The sequence below is a fragment of the Heliangelus exortis genome, chromosome 2, assembly GCF_036169615.1.
Source record: "Heliangelus exortis chromosome 2, bHelExo1.hap1, whole genome shotgun sequence".
Classification (NCBI taxonomy): domain Eukaryota; kingdom Metazoa; phylum Chordata; class Aves; order Apodiformes; family Trochilidae; genus Heliangelus; species Heliangelus exortis.
Window position 1 is genome coordinate 104367366 of NC_092423.1, and position 18936 is coordinate 104386301.

The window sequence follows — 18936 nt, forward strand, 5'->3', positions numbered from 1 at the left end:
GATGGAAAATTTCCAAACAGCGTTACAATGCATCCAACCAAGAAGTGGAAGCCTGCACTGAGCCTGGGACAGGTGGTTCACCCATCCTGTATCCACAGGACTCAGCACAGAGCATGCTAAGGCAAGTTTTCCCAGGAGATGAGACTCTTCTAGCTTTAACAGAGTAATGAATGAACCCCTTCACTATATCTCAGATGTGCAAGTAGACATCTCATGCCAACTCATGCATATGCTCATCACAAAATATGGGGCATTTTAATGGAAGCCTGTTGTTGACCTTGTTGGCATATCACTATGCTAGGGCCAAATGCAGCTCTCTGTTGAGAGATGCTGCTTAGTTACTGCTCTTCCTGCAAAACTCAGCACAGCTTTAGTGGAGCATGTGCTGAATATAGTGCCCTGGGGACTCAATTTAGATTGTATTGACCTTGATTTCAAGACAAATGCCCTGGTAAACAAGAGAGGTGTCTGCTAGCACTACAAATGCACAGCCCTGGGCTCTCTGTGGGGCTGCTTTCTCTGGTTGCTATGTGAGTAGATGAAACAGGGTGAAGGTGTTGGGTCCTTTGCAGGGACAGGTACAGTGAGAACAATTCCATGTAGAAAGTAAACAAGGTTGTGTAATATTAAAAGAGCTCTCTATTGCAGCATCAATCAAGATGGAGAACCTTGGGTTCCCTATCTCCTAGCCATTTAAAAAACGACTGGTTTTTTCTACTTTATTTGAATCGATGCTGTAATACGAAACCTGTTCTGAGGCTATAATATTTCTGCAAGAAATACTATTAGTTAGGGTATTGTCTTCTCTTTTACCCCTAGATCAGTCAATTTAAGATTAAAACACCTATCTTGAGGGTTGTGTGAGGACTACTCAAACACATGCTCAAATTCCCCCTTGTTAGGACACCTGACAGTGAAAGTGCCAGCCAGGTACCACTTTGCAACTGCAGCTTGGTGACGTCCAACAAAAGGAGCCAGGAAAATGCTCCTTCTCAGTAGACTGTGTTCTTATTTTATTAAGCAGCTATTTCTGACTGGTATTGCTCAATGTCTGTGAGCAATAAAAATATGTCTCTAAATCCAACTGCAAATATTACTCATTTTCAGGAGGGACAACAAGGAAGTTTTTTACTGCCTTCACTTCTAGATAGGTGCCCTCAGGTGTGGCAGCATGGCTATTTTTAAACTGAGTGGTAACCCCTGGGATTACTGTGCAGAAGTATGAATCACTGCCCTCAGATCAGAGAGGCAATTGCTGTTTGCACAGCAGTAATTCTTTATAAATTCAGGGTGAGGGTAGCAACAGAAGTAGGGACATCCTGAGTGACCACTGCCTCACCCCAGGGTGCTGGTGGCTTCTGCAGTCACCAGCCCTCAGCACCCACTCCTCACACTTGTGGCAGCTGAGAGTGCAACAGCATCCTGCAGATCCAAAGCCCAGGGAAATGGCCAAAAAAACTCATATATCCCTGGGGAAGAAGTCCTCTTTGTCAGTCTTGAGTGCCCAGGGGTAGGAAAGCGTGGTGGGAAGTGGAGGGAAAATCTGCCACTTTTTTTCTGTTGAATGCTGAAGAGCTCAATTTATTTTTGTTTCTGATGGAGTAAATTAAATTCAGTCCAGTTCATTGGCTCAATCCAGCTTTCTGAAAGGTCAACTAAACAATATCAGTTCAGCAATTTTAACCATTATTCGCCCAAAACACTAATAAGCGAGAGATGCACAGTAAACCAAATAACATAACTTTAACTGATATTTTAGAGAAATATTTTTAGGATACTTAAAGATTTAAATTTTACTACTCTTTCTGTCAGAAAACTGATTAACTGATTCTCTAGTACCTCAAGGGCCTTATAGCTATTCACTCTTCTGCCTGCAATGCAGATCAGGGTAGAACATGACACGGCCTTTTGTTCAAGGCTAATGGATAAAACAAATCTGATCCATATTTGGTACAAATCCTTCATACAGGTAACAAACCAAAAGTCAGACAAAACATCTTGCCCAATTTTGAACTACTTTCCCAGGATTATGAAAAGCAGATGGTTAACAAAATTCACATCTTAGAAGAGTAGAGTACTACAAAACCACAACATTTGGCAAATGCTTCTCCTGGATAGAGCCAGAGTATCTGCTGTTGTCCAACCAACAGCACATTTGTTCCACCACCAGTGTTGTCAATATTATCTGTGTCAAATAACTTACATAAAGTTGATCATGAATGTTGGCACCATGCTTCAACAGTGTCTCCACTACTTTTGCATGCCCGTACTGACTAGCAGCTAGAAGGGCAGTGCCTCCATCCTGGGAAAAAGAAAAAGAATGGTTACAGTCAGGTGATAGGGCAGATGCTGGACTGAACATCACCATAAAAAAAAAAAAAAAAGTCAAATTTAAGGCTTTTCAAAATCTGGCTCACAGCAGTTCTGAAGTGACTAGCTACTCAATCTTTTGAAATTTTTGTCTGGCCACATAAATCTTTAAACTTGGCTCTGTCACTATAAAACCTTTTCTCCTAAAGTTCTTTTTTAGTGAGGGATAGGAACGAAGAAATTTCTGCTTTTTGTTCCTTGCCTTCTGCCTTCCCATCAGAAGCCTTCTTCCCTTCACAGCTCCCCCATGTCTCTTCCCTTTACAGTCAAACCCCTCCAACCCTGCCAGGCTCTTCCACCTACTGAAGGGCAACACACCTTTCCCCTGCTCCAACCCCTACTGATCATCTACTCTGCTTTGGCCAGAACCTCATGCCCTGTTGTGTCCTTGTGGACTGTTGGCCTGAAGAAGAACAGGGAAGATGCATTTTAAAACATGCTTACCTAACTGTGGAAGTGCAAGTAAGACCAAATCCATCAGTGAAAGCCCCATTTCTTCTGCTAAAGGGATCCCTGCAGGTAGCATCAGTCCCAGGTATAGTTGCTGCATGTCACCACTAAAGGGAGACCTAGGCACATGCATCAAATCCTTCTTGTAGAGAGGCTCCCTTTGTAGCCCTCTGAGAAAGGAAACTATTGACTCCAAGCCAGCAAACGTGCATCTTGCCATCTTAAGTGCACTATGCCCCACTTAAAAATTACCATTATTTCTGACACTGACATGGAGAGGAACTTCTTATCCTCTGCCTGGGACAGAACCATGCCATTGTGCATGATACATACTCCAAGTCATCTACATCAGAAGTCGTCTCTCTCCTTCCCTGCCTTCTCCCACTCTCAAGCACCTCCTCCACAAGATAAGCTATCTAAAGTATGTCAGATAAATGGTCTCTAGAGCTGTTATTGTGGGCAAAAGACTGTGTTTTCCCTCAGCCTCGTTCTCTGAAGCAGCTCCAAAGTTTTTTCTGAAATTTTCCACACAGACATATTCACAAGAGAAGTTACAGCTTGAATGGCCAAATGGATCTCTTATAATGGGAAGTGCCAATCAAATTTACTTATCTGTGGTACCTATAATAACCCCATGAGAACTCAAGCTCTGACATGACTGAACTAGCCACAGGGACTGTCTATAGCTTCTCTCAAAAACTCATATTCACCCCTCTTCTGCACAACATTGAAAATCAAACAAAGCTTGAGCATCAGCAAAGTCACAGTGAAGCTGTTATATGACAATTTAAGATTTGCATATTATTTCTGGATTATTTGAGTAAATATAGTGCGTAGTCAGGTCAGTGGAGTTAAGTCACTCTACAGCTACAATGAGTCATTAAACTTTCCTGTCAAATTAAACTACCCTAATTTAATAGGAACTACTGGAACAAAACACAAAAGCAATCACAATGGTTCCTGCATAAAAAACACCTTATACACACTTACAAGACAATGGCAAAAGCTAATAGCTTTGTGAAATGCATTTCCTGTCTCCAATCAGCTGAAAGATGCTTTGCTGGAATAGTGATTTACCAGATCAAAGGGCTACAAAGAACTGAGACATTTTTAAAGACTCTTCTCCTGAAGAAAACAGAGGGAGAAAGTTAGCTAAAACAAGGAACTGTGCTATCCAGATTGGAGGTCCTCTGTGAAAAGGGAGGGAAGGATGAGTTTTAGGAAGCTTAAAAGTATCAAGGCTCCCTGTATAGAGGGTAAATAGACATACTCAGCTGCATAGTTTTTTATATTGCTTTATGGTCTGGTTTTTGTTTTCTAAACTTCTGGCATTGTCAACAAACTCCTGTTATTTCATGAAGACTGGTTATTAACCTAATTTCTTAACAAAATTTCTGGAGGGAACCAAATGCCAGGTCCCAAACAAAAGGCAGGCCTGCAAAGCCAACCACAGTTAGCACAGTAGTGCTGAAGCCCATCACTTGGAGTCAAACTGCATGATCTCAACCTGGGAGATGCCAGAGCCTGAGGTTTAGGAGAGAAGACATTTCTCTCAGGATATGTCTATGTGTTTCAAAATGGGGATCCTGACCAAGAGTTTAGAGAACTGTTTTAAACAGGTTCATTTAAAAAAATAACACGTTTCCAAAATATACCATTTAGATCTTTCACACTAGGGTAACAACTAGATCAGAGTCCAAGGGTCAGAAAAAAGCCTCAGATAATCCTCAGTTCTAGCTGCCCAACCCGAACCAAATATTTATGAAGCCAGAGAGAACTGAGTAACAGTTACTTGGCTCAAAGGTTTGCTCCTTAGTCAGGGAGACAACTGGGCTCTAAAACCTGCTTTATTTCATCTCCTGTGAAGGAGAATACATTCCAAAGAAGAGACTGAGAATCATTTGAATGCTCTTATAAAGAGACAGGTCTTGCCCTAAGAAAAGGGAAGCTGGGACTAGAAATCTTTTCCATGTCTTTGGACCATGTCTTAGGAAAGCACTCAGTTAAATCAAGGAATTGTTAGTGTGAAGGTTCATGGTTTGTTAGGAGGAGAAAAACTCAGCATTCTCCCACCCCTACTGAGCCTCTGTCTTGCTTTCTCTTGCACTTTGTTCCCTTCTTGCCAGTACAAGAGCCTTTCCTCCAGCAAGTTCTAGCTGAAAACCCTCTTTTTTATAGGCTATTTGAAAAGAAGAAGTAAATTACAGAGTTTTAAAATCCTTTTCAGGCATGTGATTCCCCATTTTCTTTCCTTTTTGTCTTCATCTGAGACAAGTAAGATGCTGAAGCATCACCTCTGGTACTGGAATGGCTCTTGGAAACTCTTAGAAGGAGGAGGGAAGTGGGAGCAGGGACACCTGAGCAGCCACAGGGCAGCCACAGAGATGCTTCTGCAGCAGGAGGAGGCTGGTGCTGCAGCTGAGGGAAGGCACAGCACCTCGAGTTTATTTCTTGCTCATATCCTCTTTCCTGACACAATATAACTTCTTTTAATCCTTTACTGCAAACCCTTCCAGCTCAGATAGGACACTTTGAAAGTAGAAAAATAGTTTTGGGAAGAATTGGAATAATCAGAATGTAATTTACTCAACTGGAGTGAGGAGTGGGGTTGATACCTTGTCCTTGTGGAGAAGATTATGGGATCCTACTTCTGTAATTCCTCCCCTGAAACCATTTTTCTTGCCCCCACACAGTCTGTCCTCCCTTTTGGCAGCACAAACAGCAGCTGCCCATCTGCCATGCAGTAAGCACATGGAACAGCAGCACCAGGTAAGACCAACTTATCTGGTGTAGATTCTTCCCTCCCTATTTGCCTACCTCTTCCTTCACCTCTATCATCATTGCTTGAAAGTACCTTAGAATTATACAGTGTTTTATCACCTCAGAAATATGCTATGAGGAAGGGGAACTGATCATCTGAAATCACAACCCGCTGAAAAACAGCCTCTGACACACCGTGTGACTGGCAGTACTGCTCAGGAACCATGCCACCATGCAAAGCCTTTTAAAAACCCACATAACATGTCTCAGAATAAGAAAAGAGAATATGTTTCAACTTATGATGCATACTTCTAAGGATGCCAGACTGGGACAACGCAGAATCATATCAGCAAATAATATGAATTTATACTAAATAGATAATAGCGTCTAATAGGGGTATTCTCTATAAAACATCAGCATTTATTGCTGACACTATTTTAGAACTTTGTCTATTCTAGTGAATATCAACTCTAATGATACAAGGGGTAAAAAGAATTGAACATTTATATTAAAGTGGTTCTCCAGCAATATCGTATATGAGTAACAATCGTACTAATTGCAGTTTACAGTGCATGAAAAAGATATTGAGCCTTACATTTTGTTGCTTTAAAGCCTCTGCTTCCTAGCATACATCCAACTTTGTTTTCTTGTTTTAGTCCCATGTCTTCATTCATAATAGAAAGTTCTTTACAAACAGATTTATTTTATATTGCTCTTTAAAAACAGTCAGAATTTGCTATATCTTTTTCAGCGCTGCTCCCAGCCGAGCGTCTTAGTTGGAAAATACCTTTTCTCTGACCTGAAAAGGTGTATTTTGTCAAATGTACAGTTTCTGGGGTTTGGGTGGGGGATGGAGGAACCTGTTAACAGAACGATGGTCTGATGGAATAATTCCAAGCTACGAAAACCCTATTATTAAACCAGGAAATTGAACTGATACAAAAACACACTAGAAGGCCAATGAAAGGTCCACCCTGCCAATGCAGTATGTTCTCAGTGGTGCCTCCTTCTCAGGTAAACACTGCTGCACAAAGTAGAAGTTGTACAAGTTACAGTACAAGTTTCCCACACATCCTCAGTCTAAAAATCTGGTGGGTTACCAAAGCCCACTCTGGGAGCTGTAAGTATTTGGATCCCTTGTGTAGATGCTCATTTCAGAAGAGCTGTAGCCCCCAGGCAAGGAATGAGTGAAAGAACAAACATGGTAATTTCCAGGACAGGTCTCAGCATTAACAATGAATCTAGCAAAGCCCTCATACTATTATTCAGAGACAGCAGATCCTGTCAGCAAAGAGAGCATGGACACCATGGTTAACAACTTTTTAAAGTGTTAAAAGTGCCACTTTCATCTTGCATAGGTTCATTTTAGCACAGCTATCCTCTGAGCAGCTTTTAAGAGCCTCTTCAGGCACCACAGCCTGTGCCATAGTGTGAGTGCTGAAGTGACCAACACATCCCTAGAAGAGGTGATGGGAAGGAGGGAGTGCTTGGAGCTGCATGTTTGAAGCTGCTGGAAAAGAGCCTCACATACACATTGCACACCAGTTTGCTGTGTCACATCCTGTGAGAGCTGGTGCTGTCTTATGACCAGCTTGACTAGAAGTGGCAGAAAAACTGTGGCCTGGAGAAGAAGAGCAAACTGCATCTTAAAATATACCTAGGACTAGCATATGGGCCAGGTCAGGCCTGAATTGAGAAGAGGAGGCAGGCAAGAATATGGGGGCTGGGAGTGAAGTTTCAAGGTGAGCAACAGTAGAGCCCAAACCTGCATTTATCCATTAGGAGCAGCTAAATGCAGGAGTGTTTTCATGTAGATCTTTGCTCCCTCTTACATGCCTGAGCGATTCACATCAATATATCTTGTTTTCTTCATATGAGATCTTATATTGTCACGAAGATCAGACAGTTTCAAGCCTGCTGTTCACCTTCTGGGCCAAGTTTTGGCCTCTTCACAAACTCCTAGTTCACAGGCTGTGGAAAGGTTTGGTAAAACTCTAACTGGCCTTCTAAACAGAATAAGGTTATCAGCCTCCATCTTCTTACTGAGCTCCCTGCTTTCACCACTTAACATCTCTCTGCAGAAACACTTCCCAGTTGCTAAGCTGGGGTGAGCAGTTCCAGGCTGTTCCTAAACCTGGGACACCTTTGCTCCTTTGCAATGGCTGCACCATGCAATGGGCAGTGGGCTTTTTATACACCAGATGACTCAAAGGACAGTGTAAGTTCACTCACCCAGTTGCATACAGCTGAAATGAAGAGATGATAATCCTTCTGAATCTTGCTAACCCTCACCTACACCCTGAAATAAAAGACTATTTTAATGTGCAGCTTCTTCCAATAACTATCTCACATGCAATTATCCAGAACTTTAAAGTCCAGCTCTTGAACTTAGCATTGCAACCTCCTACATTGCCAGGTTCCAAAGCTGCACTCCCTGGTGTGTTGAACAGCCACAATTTCATTTGTGTTTTTAAATTTACTGATTGCTGCTGTGGTCAGCTGCTTATCATAAGCACAGCTCTCTGGGGGACTAGAATCCTACTCCTACAGGCATGTGAGGACCCTGGCCACAAAACCTCAGAATTTTTTTGGCTGTGGAGCATCAGGAATTGAGTCTCTTATGTTCCATCAGTTCCCTTAGTATTTAAAGCTGGAATTTCTAGGGACTCTGGAAAGCAGGTATGGGTTGAGTGAATCATTCAAATCACAAACTATAATGTCTTGAAGAATTGGTTACTGTGGGGTAAAGAACTATTGTTTCTACTGCAAACATATCACTATGGATTCCAGGGCAAGTCAGATCATGGGAATTCCCCAAAATGAGCATGTCAAGGGCAAGAATATTTAATTCAAATATATTGCTTTTGTTTTGTTTGCTAAAAGCAGAGGTGCTGGTGATGCCCTGGACAGTGAAACTGAGTGTACTGTTGTCAGGGATGAAGTGCTGTTCTTAATGCTGTTCACCCCATGAGGGGTGATAAACCAGACCCAGGCTCTGCTGTCTCTGCTTTTGGCTTTTCTAAGAAGTTTTTGACAAGGGGCCTGACTGAACAAAGAAACAGAAGCTCTGAAGTGCATTTTATCTTCTTGTCACAGGCAGATATATGGGAATTTGGGGAGCACTGAAGCCATTATACTCTTATGTACCTTATGGTGGTATGAAGAGACATCCTAATGTAGATGAAATCCCAGACTATGCAAGTGAAGTACATGTACACCTAAAATGGGATTCTACCTAACAGGTACAAAACCCCCCTTTGTTCTCATACTGGAGGGTAGCTTAAGAGGAGAGACTGAGGTCACTTACCAAGGGACTGATCTTTCATTAACTTATCCTATTAAGTTTAGGTAGTGAAAGCTAGTTCCAAGTTAGTATTTTCAGAATATGATGTATTGCTCGTATTACTCAGAAAACACTGAAGTGAGGAAATCTTTTATCATCTTCCTGCTGCCATGTCACATTTCATGTGAATAAGAAAAAAACCAGCCTTGATTGCCAGAATGTACCAGCATGCAAAAATAGACCCATCATCTTACTTTAGTCTTAAACTCAGTGGAAGCTCCAAATTCAAAGAGAAACTTCACTATATCATTGTGGCCTTGCTGTGCAGCAAAGAACAGAGAAGTAGCACCTGACTGTAAGGAAAAAAAAAAGAAGAAGTATTAAAAAAACCCAAACACATAACACACTTGACTGAAGTATATACATTTCATATTTAAAAGTACTGAGCCCCATCAGTTGAGTATCAGCTGAAAAGAAATTATGATTTTGAGAGCTCCAGAGGACACCAGGTATCTTAGGTCAGTTTTCTTCCAATTGCACTGAAAAATCTCTCCAGCGTAATTTTCACGGAGTAAAATCCAAACTTCGTAAGAGCCTTGCACCAAGTTTCAAATATAGACCTCTTAACATTCTCTCACTTCCATCAAGTCACCAGATAGGGAAAGCAAGCCCAAAATAAGAAAATGGCAATCTTGTGTAACAGAGGAACAGCCAAGTTGAAACCAAACCCTGTTTCACCTGCTGATAAAACCTGAGACAAATAAGAGCATGGGATGGATTTGGATCAAGGTGTGGAAAGACCTGGGAGCTGGTTATTTAGTACAGCAGAGGTCCAGCTTGCTTCACTCCCCATTGACAAAATGTGACTGCTTTTGGCATAAGTCAGCCTTGGGTCTTGAAGCAGCAGCTCCCTGGCCATCCAAGCAGCCTTCAAGCAACTACAACCAGCCCTGCAGCTCCTGCTTTCCCTTAACCTCACTGAAATCCCGTATTTTATACTAGTTGCATAAAATACTGTCATCAGCATTTGAGTACACAGGACCCAGAGGAAGAATATGCAAGATGGCAATGGCTGAACAGAAAAAAAAAGAAGGGAAGGAACAGGGGGAAGGAGAGGAATAAAGAGAGAATGGAAATTGAGGAAAAGGAGGGAAGAAGAGAAGGAAAGAGAAAAGAAAAAAGAGAGAAAAAAGGGAGACAGAAAAGAGAGGAAAAAAGTGATAAAGGAGAGAGAGAGAGGAAAAAAAGTGGTAAAAGAGAGAAAAGACAGAAAGAGAAGGAAAGAGGAGGAAGAGAGAAAATGAGGGAGAGAGGGAGGGAAGGAGGGAGGGACAGAGGAGGAAAATCCTCTGACACCATTTCAGATCACCTTGTGCCAGACACAACAACTTCAGAGTACAAGAGCATTGGTTTGAGTATGTAGATTTAGGTTCAGAACAGTGCTGTTGGCCTTCACAGCTTAAATTTAATCTGCATCGGAGTGATTTTCGAGGATGTCGGTGTTTGTCTTTTTGTTGGCTCTCTGAATCAGAACATCCTGAGTGATATAGAAAAGCAGCTCCATAAAACTGTTCTCAGCTTTTCCTTTTGCTGCTTCTTTCCAAGCAATATTTACCTAAGGGAAGGGATGTGTTTAAATACATGTTCTGTTGGAACAGGACCCCACTGAAAGACACTGACAATCATAGTTAGAGCAAGTTTAGGCCAGTAAGTGTAAAGACATCATCAAACATGGCATCCACTGACTCAATAACTTGCAGATGTCAGCAAAGATTAATGCTTCAGTTCCAGGTAACCAAGGAAAGTGAGAAACATTGGCTTGTATTGTTGAAGTGATGGGGATTCTGCTGCCCTGCACTGCCTGCCACCATCCCACGTTATCCTGTGCCCTCCTCAAACTGCTCTTCTCCTGGGACAAACTCTCATTGTCCCACAGCAATTCTGCTCTCTGTGTAGGCAGCACACAGAGCAGAGTGCCTGCAGGGACTCCTTGCAACCATATGCATGGAGTATTAGAGGAAGGCACTTGCCCCAGACCAACCACTAAGGTCTCTTCCACAGGTAAGCACGTCAGGGTGGGAGAGATGCTTTGAATGCAAAGCAGAGATGCAGGGTAGGGTACAGGTGATTAATCTGTGAGCTTGTTAGAGATGAGATGGCACAGACTGAGAGGCATCAACTCTAATGCATAACAGTCAAAATAATCCCTGTGCTAGCAATGGTATTCACTCCATTTTAATGACCAGATGCTGAAAATCGAAATGACTTCTCTATATAATTTATTCCATCCAGAGAGCTATAAATTATTGTGCCAGTAAGTAAAATTGCAGATGCATAAGCAGTGCAATCCTGGGGGGTTACATCTCAAATGTAACTGACCCTCACCAACTAGATGAGCTGGAAAATGTTTGATGAATTATTTATAAATATACCCCTGGCATCTCATTTTCTATTATGAACAGCAGCCATTTGATTCCTTGATGTCCTCAGGAGAACAGACTATGTTTACACATGCACTGCATAGCAAGTGACAAATAAGCTGATGGCAAACAGCAACAATCAGTCTTTTATTATTTCTAATAAATCAATGCCTATTTGAATGCAGAACTTCTCCTACCTCTCTCTGCAGATTGATATCTGCTCCTTGCAACACCAGTTCCCGTGCACAGTCTATGTGGCCATAATAAGATGCTACCATCAGAGCTGTTGTGCCAAGCTGGGAGGAAGAAAAAAGCAAGTCAGTACCTATAGCAGACACCTCTAGCAATTAATCAGGCTGTCTGGAAGAGGCAACACCTCTTCTGAAAAGCTGAAGGAAGTTTATGACCATTGAAAAACCTACCATCATTTTAAATTCACTATCAAGGATACTCTGAAAATGAGCGAGTAGAAGATGTTAAACCAAAAACATTACAAACTTGCCTGCAGTGGTAAGGCCTGACCACTGAACACGTATGTCTGCATGACTTCTTATTGTCCCAAAATAAGTGCAACAAAAATAGCAACAATAATTCCAGAAGAACCTTAGACACAGGAGCTGAATGACTCAGCTGAGTCACTTAATCGTGAGTCATAGTCAGGAGTAAGGTCAGGGTGATTTAATCCTTACTCCTTATCCAAACGATAAGAGCAAACTCACTCTGTGACTCTTCACATTGAATAAGTACTTTCCATACCAGAAGCATGTGTTCAGGTTCCCTCAGTACCCTGTAGGGTCACTGGTCCAGTGAACCAAATAAAATTTAGATTTTATATATGTGGTGTACAGACAGAATGCAGAAACCATATGCATAAGGGTGAAATTTATCCTTCTAAATTTGTCCTTCTAAAAAATTCAATCTAAAGAAGGAATGTGGGCCTTACAAAATAGAAGCATACAGCCTTTACTGTACAAAAATATTTTTCATGTAGAAAATGTGAAAGCCTGTTATAATTAATAAGTCAGAATCTTTTATAATGTCCTGTAAAAATCCTTGATCAAAGTTAATCTTATTTTGAGATAAAATGAGCAGTAATGCATCTTAATTGTTTACATTGATCTCTGTCCTGCTTATTTCATGCTCTCATCTGAACATCCTTTACTCCCTATCAGAATGACACTCATAGCATCAGCTCCAGAAGGTACTACAAGACAAATACTTGCCTACAGGGCAAAAATTAAATTAAAATTAAAAAATAGGTTAAAGTCAATGGGCTTAGAAAACCTCTTGCACTTTGAAGGTATTAGAAGTGGGAAAACCTGCAGCAGATCTGTGCTTTAGCCTAGAAGTGGCACTAATTCTGTACAACACATGCACAGTTCTCAATAAGCCAGCCCCAGGACCTAAGAAACTTGGACACTTCTCAACCTTGGTTTTTCCCTGCTCTTTGCCATAGCTTAGTATAACCAAGTATCTCTCCATATATTGTAGGCAGAATAGCAAGGCATACCCATTATCCATGTTTTCAGCCCACTTCTAGTCTCAAAACTAATTTCAACCAATGGCAGTAAGGAAATCCCCACGAAATCTTTCTGTAATGTTTCTGGGCTCCTCTTGTCTTGGAAATTGTACTGTGCCTTCATTTTGGTGCCAAGTTCAGGTGTGGGAGAGGAAGCAGTCAGGAGGCCAAGAGCAGTTCTGACAGCACTGCTGGGTGTAGGACACCACATACCACACAGAGTGGGGATAGCTGCACATCAAATGCTAACTTTTACACTGTCTAAAGAGAAACTGTATTTTTAATATTTAAAAATTAAAAAACTTTTAAAAAAGTTATTTTTTTTAAAAAAAACAGGAGGAGCTCTGTTAGCTGACAAGACTCATTGCTGCTTGAGCTTGGTTGAGTTGACTCTTGACTGTGATCTATCACTGCAATGACATTTCCTTGCAAAGAGAAGCCCGAGGTGCTAGGATCTGTGTTCTTTAATGTCAACACCACAAATAACTGTGTAAGACACATTTTTGAGTGCTGGCAAATTCCTAACCTCTTGCCACTGGTGTCAATCACCACGCTATCTTATCTTGAGTTTCAAACTTGAGTCCTGACAAGAGGAGGTTTTAAATCATCCCTAAGTGCCATAAGACTCAAATGTCTCCTCTTAGATCCCTGCCACACCCTGGGTGCAGGAAGCTATGGAAAGCAATGTAAAACCAGTGCTGTGGGTGTAGGGGTGCTGGGTGCATACGCTGTCTTTGCAGTCCACGTCCACTCGCCCACTGTTGAGCAGCAGCTGGAGGAGAGCCAGGTTTCCTTTCCTTGCAGCCCAAAATGCAGCATTGGCAAGTGGTGTTTCTTTCTGGTGGAAAAAAAAAAGGAAAAAAAAAAAAAGAAAAGAAAAAAAAGAAGCAGAAATAAAACACTCTTGAGGATGGACTGCGCACACAAATTCTGCATTCAAACCACACTAGTTTCAGCTTAGTAGTGTGCTGTTCTTGTAAAAGCAGGGCATGGAAGGGAAGTTAATTTAATTTCCACGTGCAATTAAGGAGATCGGCCTCCCTTCATGTTGTTTCAGGTTTTCCCTGTGTCCATGGCAGCCTATGACTCTTAGCTTGCTCCATCATGAGAGGCAATGATGCTAGTCCAGATCCACAGGGAAACATCAGAGAAAACTGGTGCCTGTATTGTCTGCTTCTGTGGTGGGGCTGGGCACAGTAGGAGAGGCTGAATGAATCATCCTGCTGACAAGTCCTGCTGCAGGACATCTTTCTGGGTTTCAGGCTAGCTCTCTACCGTCTCCTTTTTTTCTGCATATGAAGTCCCAATACCAGAAAAGTACTGTTCATGCACCTCCCATACTGTTTGTTGTGCCTCCTCTTTGGATTTAACACATTGTAACTGTGAGCACATGAGGTATTTCCTGGGTGATGCTAAAAAAAAAAACAAAAAAAACCCCAAAAAAACACGCTAAAATCTTATTGTCCATTGACTTACAGATTCATTTCCTAGGTAAGCAAGGCCATCTGTAGGGCAAAATTGGGAAACTCTGAAATCTAGATAACACAGGCCACTGTTCAACAAATTGGTAATAACATAAATACTCTTGAAGCTTTCTTAGTCCCTGAAACAATGCCACACCATGACTTCTGAAGAGCAGCAAATTATCACTCCCCCAGCATAGGGGGAGGAGAACAGCAGAAAAGACAAAGACAGGGCTCCTGACCTCCCTCTCTTATCTGTGCAGGCAGCTGCCAGAAAGCTGCCCTTGACAGGTAAGCACTGCAGAGGGGGAAGTGGAGAGAAAACACTGCTGTGATGGCAGTGGTACATATCCTACAGCAGGCTCAGGCCACTGATTTTTTTAATAAGGCCCAGACCCACCAAAACTTCAGGAAAGCATCATTTCACTAATAGTCATCTTAGACCGAAACAGTGTCAAAAATACCCAGGGGCCTTGGTCACCAGTGACTACTGCCTTCGGGATGACCAAAAGAGAGTGCAGGGTCAATATAAAAGCCAATCATTCTCCTTCAGAAAATGTAATATACACTTCTCCATCTTTAAATGTCAGTGCCCACACATAATGTAGTAGAGAATCAGGACTGAATGGTTTATGCTTGAAACGCACGCATGGACTGGAGTTTAAATTGCTTCCTTCACTGATTCGTGAGTAATAAACCCTGCAGGAACCAGCAGACACAAGACCAATCCTGCATGAATCTATCCCAAGCCCATCACACTAAGCACTTTCCAAGGGATGCATTTTTAATATTCATTATGTTGAAAAATTTGCAGCTGTTTGAGATGAGAGCATTTTCAACCATTTAATAAATTATAAGACACCTCCTATAAATTGATAGGGATATTTCTTGTACCAGCACACATTGGGGTAGGAGTCTGAAAAATTTAGCAAGAACAACGGGCTAAATTCTGATCTTCCTTTCGCAGCTAACACATTTTTCCTGGTGGATTTGTAAATATGCAGATCAGAGTAAAGCTAGCAGTACCACTCCTTGGAGGTAATGCAATACTGCTTTTCTATCTTTACCCTTAAAACCACCAAAATTTTATATAAAAGCCAAGAATTGACCTAAACATACAGCAACCCATGTTGCCCTTTTTACTGTGATTTATTAGGCAGGTATTTATTTATAGAGTTGGTAGTTAGAAATATTGTTTTATTGTCTTTATTTCAATGACCCTACTGCAAAAGAATTACACATCTTAGAGAATGGGAATCAAATTCCTCACCTTTTGTTGTCTCACTCTATTCCTTAATGATTTAGAAAGCTTTGGGGTATGGCAGTATATCCATACAGGGAATGATTTATTTCCTCCAGCCTGGTTTCCACTCTGAGGGCACAGTAGCAATGTTACTGCATTTCATTATGCCTACCATACAGCAACACCTTTATTGATTAAGTAGGCAGGAGCTGGAATCAATATTCAGGAACAATTTACCTGCTTTCATCAGTTTACATGAGGAGAGAAAAGAACTATGTTGCCAGTGTTACCCTAGTCTGACAGCAAAAGTCCAAAGTCTTCAGCCTTGAGTCATAAATTCCTGCCTCTTCCCCCTCCCCGCCCTGTAATTCCTACAGTAGCTCTCCAGCAAAGTTGTCCCCATAATTTGGATCAGACCCAAAGTATGGAAGAATTCTCCAACGCATCAAGGGCATGAAATCACGTTTCCCCCACTGGTGCTTTTGACCCACTTAGGAGTGACTGCTATCAGTACTTGTACTTTCCCTCGTGCCTCTGCGTGGCTGGGGATTCCTTGTACAAAGGTAGATTACACAGCACACCTAGGCCATCAAACATGCACTAATAAGATAAAAAAACCAAACAGAAATCTGAGCTATTTTATCCACTAAAATGAAAGAAATGTGCAAAATCATTCAAACAATCTGGGCACTCAAGGAGCACCATGTGGCATTTTCTTTTCTGCTTCCAAACCAAGGACTTCTGCCTCTGTACTCTTCATTTTCAGGTGACACCAGTGATACTGACATCACTAGCAGGCCAAATGTAAGACACTGCTTTGGGATCAATAGTCTAATTAATTGATTAATTTTTGAGCAATAAATGGGTTTTAAACTGCAGCATATGTGATAAGCTTTGACTGCTGTTTTTCAGTTCTGAATGCAGTCCTGTCTCACCAGACACTTCTGAAAGAGAGGTAATGTTGAATTTCAAGAGATTCACTGGATGCAATTTTCATGTAATTCTTCTTATAAAGATAGTCTGGTTCTAAAGCCTCCTTAAAATAAATAACTGACCGTCAGCACTGAGAGTCTGGGAATGGAATGTAATGAAAAAAAGTGATTGAAAAAAGTGATTAGCTGATAACTTTGGTGAAAATGACATCTTTCATTATGTCATTTGGTCTAGCACAGCAACTTTCAGGCTACAATTTCTTCCACTTCATCAAGATCTTGAAAGCATTATTTCAAACCCTGGCTGTGATATTCAGTACAATTTTTATATACTTTTATGAGAGCCCAAAGATGAAAAACTGGTACTGTATTAATGCTGTACTGACAACAAGCAAAATTACTTATTTAAAAAATGGCCTATAGGAAGATGTATCTTATAAATCTGATAAGGCTGGTTTTATGCAGGAATACAGAAAAAATAACATGCAGTAATGTAACTGTCTGTGCCCTCTTAGGAATACTGAGGGGATAAGTATCATTGAGATGCTGGAATCAGCAGCTCCTGCTCCCTGCCCTACCTGTGACTTTCTCTTAGCAGACAAGAGTCCGGTTGCTCCACAAGAGTGGAGCAACAGCTGAGGAGAAAGAGCTGCTGTTCTTGAACAGTGATCTTCAAGATTAAAGAACAGGCAGAAAAAAAAGAGAGAAGAAAGAGAACACTAGTGACAGCTGCTTCCTACAAGGAATAATAAAATAAAAAATAAAAGAATAATTTCCTTTTCTTTCTCACTTTCTAACCCAGTCCTAATGGAAATAACTGGTTTACTCACTTCAAAAGAATTGAGTAAAACATTGAAGAGCAAGAAATTGGGATCAAAGAAAGAATCACAGAAAGTTAAGGGTTGGAAGGGATCGCAAAAAATCATTGAGTCCAATCCCCCAGCCAGAGCAGGGTCACTTGCACATCATGTAGGAATGCATCCCAGGTGGGTTTTGAATGTCTTCAGAGAAGGAGACTCTACAACCTGCCTGGGCAGCCTGTTCCTGTGCTCTGCCCACCCTCACAGTAAAAAAAAAATCTCTCCTCATGTTTATATGGAGCCTCCTATGCTCAAGGTTGTATCTGTTGCCTCTTGTCCTATCATTGGGCATAACTGAGAAGAGCCTGGAACCATCCTCCTGGCTCTCTCTCTTTACATATTCATACACATTAATGAGGTTGCCCTTATTCTCCTTTTCTCCAACCCAAGAGGTGCAGCTCCCTCAGCCTTTCCTTGTAAGGGAGATGTTCCACTCCATCATCTTGGAGGGTCTGTGCTGCACTCTCTCAAGCAGTTCCCTGTCTTCTTGAACTGAGGGGCTCAGAAATGGACACAGTATACCAGATGTGGCCTCACCAGGGGAGAGAACAGGGAGAGGAGAACCTCTTTCAACCTACTAACCACCCCCCTTCTAATGCACCCCAGGTTGCCATTGGCCTTCTTGCCCACAAGGGCACATTGCTGGATCATGGCCATCCTTCCCTCCACCAGCACTCCCAGGTCCCTTTCCCATGTGCTGCTCTCCAACAGCTCAGTCCCCAACCTGTACTGGTTCTTGGGGTTGTTCCTAACCAGATGCAAGACTCTACACTTGCCCTTGTATTAATTCATTACAAGGTAATTGATAAAGATGTTGAACAGGACTGGACCCAGCAGTGATCCTTGAGGGACTCTGCTAGTCACAGGTCTCCAGCTGGACTCTGTGCCATTGATCACCACTCTTGATCAAGCACTATAAAATGCAAAATGTCAGTGGGCCTTAGGAAGGAAAGAGAGAGGACTTTATTATATAGCAACACATCCCACATGAGGGAGCCTGACAAAAAAAGAAAAGCTTTTCAAGGTATAAATGTAACTTTAGACAAGCAATAGCTAGTTGAGGAAGAGAGGATATTCATGTGTATAGACAGTGAGAAAAATAAATGCCACCTCATGGGTAAATTGGGTAACATGATGGAAAACATGAATAGACAATGGCAAACAGAGACAGTAAGAGCCCAAGGCAAGTCTTCTGAAATAAAGGGAAAACACCAAGCAAAAAAACACAGAAAAGAGAGAGAAAGTAGAGTCAAGAGGGGGCTGAAATTTTCCACAGTGAGCTACCTTGAGTTGCAGTAGTCAAGGGAAGAGAAAATGAGAAATAAGGCAAAGAAAGGAAGCTGACAGGGGCCGAGCAGAAGAGAAGACCTACAAGACAAGACAAAAATGCAAGCAGGCCAGTAAAGGAGAAGAAGACAAGAAGTAGAAGCTGCCACCACCAAGAACATTGATTAGGGTGATGCTTTTAAGAAATAAGGGTGGGAAAACCTCATAGAGACAGAATTAAGGAACTGAACAGTCTCAGACTAAGAAAAAGATAAAAAGGAGGCATGAGGCCAATAATGGACCAAAATGGGCATGACCACAGAGATTTCACCAGCCAGTGGAAGGCTGATCTGCTCTGTAAGCAGAGACA

General features: G+C 41.7%; 1 protein-coding gene across 2 annotated transcripts in view; it reads right to left on the minus strand.

Moving 5' to 3' along the window:
* ANKRD29 (ankyrin repeat domain 29) overlaps positions 1–18936 on the minus strand; it is a 36315-nt gene that overhangs the window by 16391 nt on the left and 988 nt on the right. For both annotated transcript variants that reach the window (XM_071737331.1, XM_071737332.1), the window contains exons 2-5: positions 13530–13640; positions 11481–11579; positions 9118–9216; positions 2204–2302 (exon numbers count right to left, since the gene is read on the minus strand). In XM_071737331.1, the coding sequence (XP_071593432.1) occupies positions 2204–2302; positions 9118–9216; positions 11481–11579; positions 13530–13640 (408 nt within the window). The remainder of the gene's footprint in view (positions 1–2203; positions 2303–9117; positions 9217–11480; positions 11580–13529; positions 13641–18936) is intronic.